The sequence below is a fragment of the Quercus suber genome, unplaced genomic scaffold (assembly GCF_002906115.3).
Source record: "Quercus suber isolate HL8 unplaced genomic scaffold, Cork oak 2.0 scaffold_216, whole genome shotgun sequence".
In the NCBI taxonomy this organism is placed as follows: domain Eukaryota; kingdom Viridiplantae; phylum Streptophyta; class Magnoliopsida; order Fagales; family Fagaceae; genus Quercus; species Quercus suber.
The window spans coordinates 23,059-31,405 of NW_027069674.1; the positions used below are offsets into that span (position 1 = coordinate 23,059).

The 8,347-nt window shown below is 35.6% G+C and overlaps 1 protein-coding gene across 3 annotated transcripts; it reads right to left on the reverse strand.

Annotated features, from left to right (window-relative positions):
• Positions 1–3,306: 3,306 nt before the first annotated feature.
• LOC112023918 (sugar transporter ERD6-like 5) lies at positions 3,307–6,867 on the reverse strand. 3 transcript variants are annotated; one of them, XM_065779699.1, is made up of 14 exons: positions 6,362–6,867; positions 6,207–6,272; positions 6,053–6,128; positions 5,883–5,970; positions 5,573–5,665; positions 5,356–5,436; positions 5,163–5,247; positions 5,021–5,064; positions 4,878–4,940; positions 4,737–4,796; positions 4,580–4,633; positions 4,071–4,130; positions 3,836–3,950; positions 3,307–3,751 (listed from the first exon to the last, which is right to left on the reverse strand). In XM_065779699.1, exons 3-14 carry the CDS (start codon positions 6,118–6,120, stop codon positions 3,627–3,629), a joined length of 936 nt encoding a protein of 311 aa, XP_065635771.1. In that variant the 5' UTR covers positions 6,121–6,128; positions 6,207–6,272; positions 6,362–6,867; the 3' UTR covers positions 3,307–3,626. The 3 variants fall into 3 exon arrangements, with proteins under 3 accessions (XP_065635771.1, XP_065635772.1, XP_065635773.1); XM_065779700.1 differs by having other exon boundaries at positions 5,906–5,970; positions 6,362–6,864; XM_065779701.1 differs by lacking the exon at positions 5,573–5,665 and having other exon boundaries at positions 5,906–5,970; positions 6,362–6,866.
• Between the last annotated feature and the right edge of the window lie 1,480 nt (positions 6,868–8,347).

Genomic DNA, 8,347 nt, shown 5'->3' on the forward strand with positions numbered 1-8,347 from the left:
ATTTCTTCCATTTATTTTTGCTTGTGTCAGAAAACTTTTTCCCTGTTTTCTGTTTTTTTTTTTTTTTTTTTCCTTACATGGTGTCATTGACTTATTGGGCATTAAGTAAATGTGTCAGAAAACTTTTTCCCTGTTTTCTGTTTTTTTTTTTTTTTTTTTCCTTACATGGTGTCATTGACTTATTGGGCATTAAGTAAGCTTGCCATTTTCCCTTTATTTCAGCAGGGCTAGGAAGCTTTTTTCCTGATTTGTGTTTAATTTATGCATCAAGGAGGGTAAAGCATTTAAAAAAATTCCTAATAGTAGTACACATGGAATATTGTGGGTGCATGCGTGAACAGTGCACAAATGTACTGTTCATTGACAAAAGTCAACAACTGCGGCTACAGTTTATTGAACAGTAGCCGCACAGTACCGTGAACAGTGATTCAAGTCTTCTTATACGCTGAAAGCCAAAAAAAATAAAAAAGGAAAAAACGCAAACGTGCAACGCAACGCACGCCCCAAACGGTCTCTTAGAGTTTGGGTCGATTGAAAAGTGGCCTTTTGTACTTCAATTTTATCTTATTGACCATTGAGGTTTAGGAATTGTCCAAATTAACCCCTCTATCTTAATTCCATTTATTATAACAGACAGAAAATGGTCATATGCTAATGTCATGCACATAAAATTTAAATGATTTTTTTTTTTTTTAATAGTAAAGCCATTGAAATTAGTGGTACTTACAGAACACCCGATTGTAAGTGAACCACATAAGGCGACCATGGAGCTGAGCACAACAGTAGGTGTTGCTTTGGAATCACTCGGTGTCACGTCCCTCAGTTTTACACTGGACTTTGCTGCTAAAAGTCCGTCTTCCAGGCTTTCTGCTTCCATATTATCTTTGGAAGTACGTGGCTAAGAATGAGTGGAAGGATTGATATAGATCGTAGAATTGTTTATATATAGCAAGAAAAAGTAGGTGCCCTCATGCTTTGTGGGGGGTTTGGTGACTTTAAAGTGTGAACATACATGGGGATCGGTGTGAGGCTACTAGATATGCAGGTAAAATCCACTCTATTTAGTTCACTTGTGAAATTGGCAGATATTATTTTATTGTGAAAAAGTTAATTTTCACAAATTTTAAATTGTACAAGTATGATACAATGATGTTAGACCCGTGCGTATAAATATTAAATAGAAGTGCATTGATTGGGCAAAGCACCTCAGTAGGCTATTCATCCAAACAAATAGAGCACCAATGTGATGCTGAGCTAAACTTCTTCGATATTTAAGTCAAAAATTTATTGAAATTTAATTTAGAAAAAACAATATAATTTTTCTAGGATTTTTCTCTTATATCTTAGAGTGGGTGTGCTTTGGTTTAATGGGTGCAATTGCATTTATTCTCGCTCCACCAACCTAAAATCTTTGGTCATGGGCACAAATCTTCAATCTCTCACCTTTCATCAATGCCATTGGCATTGCACCCATTACGCCAATTACCACTTCTTCCCTTTCCTCCATTTACTAGATTCATGGCATAATTGATGCAGGGACTTTCAAAGTTTGTGTTCATGATTAGAGATTGTGAGTAGGTGGAGTGAGAATTACGTACCTCAACTCAAGAAACCTCGCCATCCCATATAGAGGTTCTCGTCCTCATTCCTTCAACCATTTCTCAATTGGACAATCACGGTTGGACATTTGTAAGGTGGAAGGGTCCTTTGTGGACGGACAAGTGAAATTTGACGAATTAATACCCATCACACATTTTTAAAAAAAGTGAAAATTTAATAATATAACATAATAAGCCCACAACTTATATAAATTTAAGTTTTTGTTTGAAGTAGTATTCCTTTGTTATATTAAAGTATTAATTGGAGTCTCTTTAAGGTAACAAATTGTTATCGACCATGGTAATGGAGATACATTTTAAATAAATAATTAGAATTATAATATTGCTATTTTCGTGTGTGTTTTAATAAGTATTACTGTTTACTCAAAAAAATAAGGATGTTTATCACACATTAATTGTATGTGTCTAGTATCCGCTATTTACAACCACAGTCTATAATTACAAAGGTTATACGTTTTTGTAGTTGTACTCTAGTTAGAAATGTATATAAACCTGATTTAAAATATGAATATTACTATTTTCGTGTGTGTTCTAATAAGCATTACTGTTTACTAAAAAAAAGAATAATAATAACTCTTTATTTAATGGAATATTGGGATTTAAAATCATGGGGCACAGTGTAAAATTTTTTAATTTGTTGAAATTACATCTTAAATCAGAAAATTATATATGTCTTTTGTAAAGCAAAAATTAGATCTCATTTTGCCATGATAAAATTATATTTCATTTGATACTATATACTTTCATGTTTATGTCAGGTGTAGACATGTGAGTTGAAGTCCTAGATGAAAAGTAAAATCGAAAATATGTGCTTAAGTATTATTATATTTTAAAACCTTACTTCTTTTAAGTACGGCTTGTAATATTGAGCCTAAAATAAAATAAAATAAAAATATACCTATGCCCTTTATATTATATATTTTAAAAAAATCAATGAAATTAAATTCATCTAAACACATGCTTGATCATCAGGAAAATCAATTTATAATGATAATCCAAAACCATTGGGTGATAGAGATTTTCATCTATCCCTTTGTCGAGTTGACCTTCCGTTGGGCCAACCAGTGAATGATTGTTGGAAAACGTGCTACATTTCATTAGGTAAGACAACAAGAGAGGGCTGTGGTAGCTTTTGGGGACTCCTGAGTCTTGAGAGAACGTGGTTAGGTCCATTCCATAGTAGAACGCGCTCTTTATTGTCTTGTCTCATGCCATGTAATCACTAGAGTTGAAGTTTCACAAATAGGTTAGGAGTTCTAGTAAGCTCAACCAATAAAGTCCTTTGTCGTTGAACAAGAAATCTGAATTTCAAACGGTGCCTACACCGAAAATTTATGGAATGAATGCCATAAGTGGCTCTAACAAAATCAAAGCAAAATAAATTCAATAAGAATTTAGTGTACAAGCTCTCTTTTACGACCTCTAGTACCAATATGCCATAACATACTTTTACAAATAACAAAATAGGGATGCATGCACACAATTACAAGTTACAAGTGCTCTTTTCTTGTACCTTTCCCTCATTGATTAACTCAAGACTTTCATTACCTAAAAAAGTCTCCCAAGTAGGATTCTAACTGCTGCAATTACACATATTTGAAAAAGAGAATGGTAAACTGAATAAAAAACAAAGAAATACACCCACAAATGAGAGAACATAACAATATACATAGTTTGGAAGTACATATGTTAAAATTTTAATTAACTGATTAAATTCATCATTTCTTAATAGGTTAAACTTTTGGAATAATTAGTGATTTATCATGCTATCAAAGCAAGTGGACTTGAGTTGACCGAATGCCAAAAGGGGACTTTGTTCCTCATTAGCTAGGGGCCCCTTGACCCCAAACACCTTCCATAACTAAGCCATATAGGCTGAATACACCTCCAACTCCAGTACATAAGCAGAGCTCATCAATCCTCTTGAGTAAACAGAAATACTAGACACCTTATACACTTTATGATAGATGTACTTGTTCCCCCAATATACAGAATGGAAAGTCCAACTTATTGTAGAGAATGGGTAACTGAAACTTGTATTTCTTCTAGTGCTCGCCCCTTTGTTTCTGGAACTAACTTTGCAACAAATAAAACAGCTGAACCGCAAACACCCATGTATATGAAAAATGTTCCTGAAATAGCATATAGGCCAAACATATTTTTAAGTATAAGCAAAAAGAAGAGAATGGGGCACAAAGAATACCAGAAAGAGTTACCTGCTGAGCTCCATTCCATCATAAAATTGAAACTGTATGTTACAATCCAAGAACATGACCAGTTTACTAAACACACTAGGCTTCCAGCTGAACCCTTTACGTTAATGGGAAATACCTGTTACACAAATCTGATCCTTCAATCTAATTTAAAATGTAAAAACCTTCTTGTTATGAAAACTGACATTAGAATTTCATTAAAAGACTCTTACTTTTACTAACAAGAAAAGCTACATACCTCTGAGACAATGAGCCATGGTATTCCGCCCATGCCTATTGAGTAAGTTACAGAATACCCCTGAGTGTGGTGTGGTGTTAAATAGTAAACATATTAGTCACTTAATTTGAACTACTACTTCCTAACATCTTGGCACAAAATTAGTGGGAATTTTTAATGAACAGCAAGTATTAAGGTCCTTTCTTCTTTTAAGAATCAAGTTATGATACAAAGGAAAAGAAGCACAGGAAATTGCATACTTTGGCATGCCAATGATTACAGCCATAGGCATACCCCAAAGGCACAAGAAATTGAAGCTATGATAGTGATTTTGGCCATTGACAAAGTCAATAAAAGGGTTTTGAGTCTAAGAAGACTGCCGGATGTCTTGTAAGGTACTAATATTTAGGCCATAAGCGTTGAAAATAAGAACACGGGAAACTTAAACCTCTAGAGATTTCCATATTTTAAGTGGCATTTTAAGAATGTAAGGAAATGATACAGAATCTGAGACACAGAAATTTTGTTACCACTACGCCAATATACGCCAAAATGGGAGTGAGCTCCTTCCACTGGTGGAGGTTCTGCTCATAACAAACATAACTTTTTCAAGGATGATTCTTTTACTAACAGCAATAGAAAAGAGTTGAAAATTAAGGATATTGAAAATTTGGATTTGGGAGAAACCTGAAACAAGAATGACAAGCCTAAAAGGAAGCAACTGAAGCACATTCCAGCAGTAGATGCCTATAAGAAATCTTGACTTCATTAACAATTAATTGATGATGTAAATTATTGCCTTAAAAATATATCCTTTGCCATCCTTACCAATAAAAGTGGTCGTCTTCCTAATTTATCCGTTAAGAGCACACTTGCAATAGTGGCTGGAATCTACAAACAAACATTTACACTACTTAAAAATGTAACAACCAAAAGTCTTGATTCATTCTGCAGTTATAAGTGTCAAGAACCTGGATGATAGCAACTGATATTGTCCCAATACTAGTTGAAAAACCTGTCATAAGCCAGTGATCCATATCACCCTTTTTGCATGTCTTTATGTTATCATCAACTATATATGGAAGCAATTCTAAAATTCCTTAATTTTATTACCAGCTTTGTTGAATATAGAGCTTGAATAAGAAACAATGACATTGATCCCTCCAAATTGTACCAGTACCATCAGCCCAACTCCAACCTTGTTAACAAATTTTATTCATTATAGTAGAGAGATTAGAGAAGCTTCGAAAAGGAAAAGGTGCAACAACGAAATTTGTTTACATTTTTTCATTCTAGTTAAGCTTACAATAAGTGAATGAGCATATCTTCTTTGGAACAAGTCCATAAATCTTGTTTTTGAATTCTGTTTGAAGGATTCTGTATACTCCTGCAAAACCAAAGTATCACATCTCATTTCTAATTGCGTACCTAAAATTATTAAAACATAAAAAACCAAAGATTTATGTTATACTTGAGGTTGTGAATTAGCAGTTCTTTCAGAAGAATAAGAAGTTAGAATTTACTCTGATCTCAGCTGCTTCTTGAGAAATATCAGCATTCCTTCCCCTAAGGTACTGTAGAGAAGTTTCAAACTCTTTCTCTTTACCTATTTTAGCCTGCAGGCAATTGTATTATCATTTGAACATTCGAATTGATGCTCACTTTTCCTTTATTGTGTATGCTAAGGCTATCTATATATGTTACATACTTACAATAAACTACGAAAGTTTTGAGATATTCTCAAGCATCCATTTTAACAGCCATGAAAGTAAAAATAGAACAGTTAATCTTTCCCTTTTATACAATGACGCATCACAAACATAACGTCTTAACTAGGATCTTTGAATTGGACTCACTAGCCATCTTGGAGATTCTGGAATCAACAACAAGCCTAGAAGTTCTAGTATACATGGAATAGTTCCTGAAAAAATTTCAAATCAAAACAAATGAAATTGACACAGAAGTTTAATTCATTAAGATAATGAAAAGCTTAAAACAATTACCAATTAAGGCCAAGATGCGCCAAGTAATGACATTTCCAATGAGAAACATCAGAGAAAGGCCGCAACATGCCATCAACTGTACACTCGATGAAATTACATCTCCATAAAAAATGAGTTTAGCCATTCAATCCAAACACCTTAAGTGTTACTATACCTGACTAGCATTACAAAATCCTCCCCTCAAGTTCTTAGGGGTTATTTCTGCTAGGTATACGGGAACCTGTCTTGAAAACAAGAATTTGAGTATTAGTACCATCACTATTATGAGTTTCACAGATAGCTAATGAATGAAGAACTTATTATAATTACCGCATAGCAAATTAGCCCATTGCCAATTCCCAGAGACAGTCTTCCAAGGTCCAGCCACCAAGCATTCTATAAGATGCATTCAATTGGTTTATTAATGAGATCGTATTTAGTGCACAAAACTCTCACTTTTGTGGGGTTTAGGAGAGGTGATTGGTAGACAGCTTTAACCATTTTTTTTTTATAGGCAGATTTACCATTGAGGGGTGAAAAGAAAAAGGGGCAAACAAAAGATCCAACTGACTTGCTCCATAATGATTTTAAAAGATCTTTCCATGATATGGATCTTTGTAAATATCCAAGGTATCCAACCATTTTGATTTAAATGTTGGCAGAAACTTCTATGTAAGGTTATTATAAATGTTATTGTTACTACAATGATTCCCATTTCATATTTTGAGAACAAATTAGATAATGGCCATGTAACTCAACCAAATAGACATTAGAGGTAGAGTTGTTTTCATAAATTGAAGACATACATCATTGTTGAAGGGAAGGAAAGAAGGAGAAGATTAAACATTTATTTCCAAGGGAAAAAGTGGTAGACAGAGCCAAGGTATTGCATGGTCCTCGGACCCAAGCCTATGGTAAAACTACACACACCATTATATCTAATACTTACAAAAAATAGAAGTGGTAGACAGAGCCAAGGTATTGCATGGTCCTCGGACCTAAGCCTATGGTAAAACTACACACACCATTATATCTAATACTTACAGAAAAATAGAAGTGGTAGACAGAGCCAAGGTATTGCATGGTCCTCGGACCCAAGTCTATGGTAAAACTACACACATCATTATATCTAATACTTACAGAAAAATAGAAGTAGTAGACAGAACCAAGGTATTGCATGGTCCTCGGACCCAAGCCTATGGTAAAACTACACACACCATTATATCTAATACTTACAGAAAAATAGAAGTGGTAGACAGAACCAAGGCATTGCATGGTCCTTGGACTCGAACCCATAGAGAAAATAACTATGTTGAGAAAAACCAACGCGTTACTTAGTATCAAGCTATAACACGACCCTTAGATTTATATTTGAATGATAACAAATGGTTTCATGAGGCCAACTCCAGAATAGAATACGAATACTGAGCTGAATACAATAGTAAAGCAAACAAAGCAAAAGAAAATATCATTAGTTGGAAGTGAAGTATTAAGTATTCGATTCAAAAAGAAAGTATACGACTCCCTTACAATGCCACTGAGGCAAGAAACAAAATAATATCAAAGAGAGAATAAACAAAGCTATCCTATTCCGTATACTAGTCTCCTCAACACAGTAGGCAAATCAAGTCAGTAAGCGAATCAAAAGGCTTGGGCCAAAGCTTAAGGGCCAGATCTCGGAAGGTCCGTCGGAGGACTTGCCACGTCTTGTGGTCTTGCCTGACCCTCAGTTATAACTTCCCCCAACACTAGCTGGGGCTCAACCTCCTCGGATGGTTGATCAGTTAATGGCGCATCCTCGGCAGCCTTATCCTGACTTTCAACCGATGGTAATGAGGATCCCTCCTCAGGAGCAGCAGGTACAACCTCGCGAATGGCAGTAGGGTAATATACCCTATCCTCCCTTCTAAGATCAGATGAGGCATCAATCCCTGCTTGGTTAAGGGCTTCATACCAGGTTTGAGAGCAGTAATGCCTGCACACTGCAGGAACTTGAGCCCGAAGGGTGGCTTCAATCCTAGCCACCCCCTCTGCGAAAGCATCCTCCTCTGCCTTTTCCACAGAGCGCTCAGCGTCTATTTTCGCAAATACCGCCTCGTCTTTGGCTCTCACAGCCTCGTCCCTGGCATACTCGGCAACACCTTTTTCATGGATTGCCTTGGTCAAATTTGCCTTCATATAGGTAATGTCCTCTTTGGCCTTTTGTAATTGACCCTCAACATCTTGCAAGCGGTTAGCTTGATCCTCAACTTGCTTCCTGACCACGGCTAGGTCAGAGACAGCAGTATCCCTGACCTTCGCCATTTCTGCCAGATC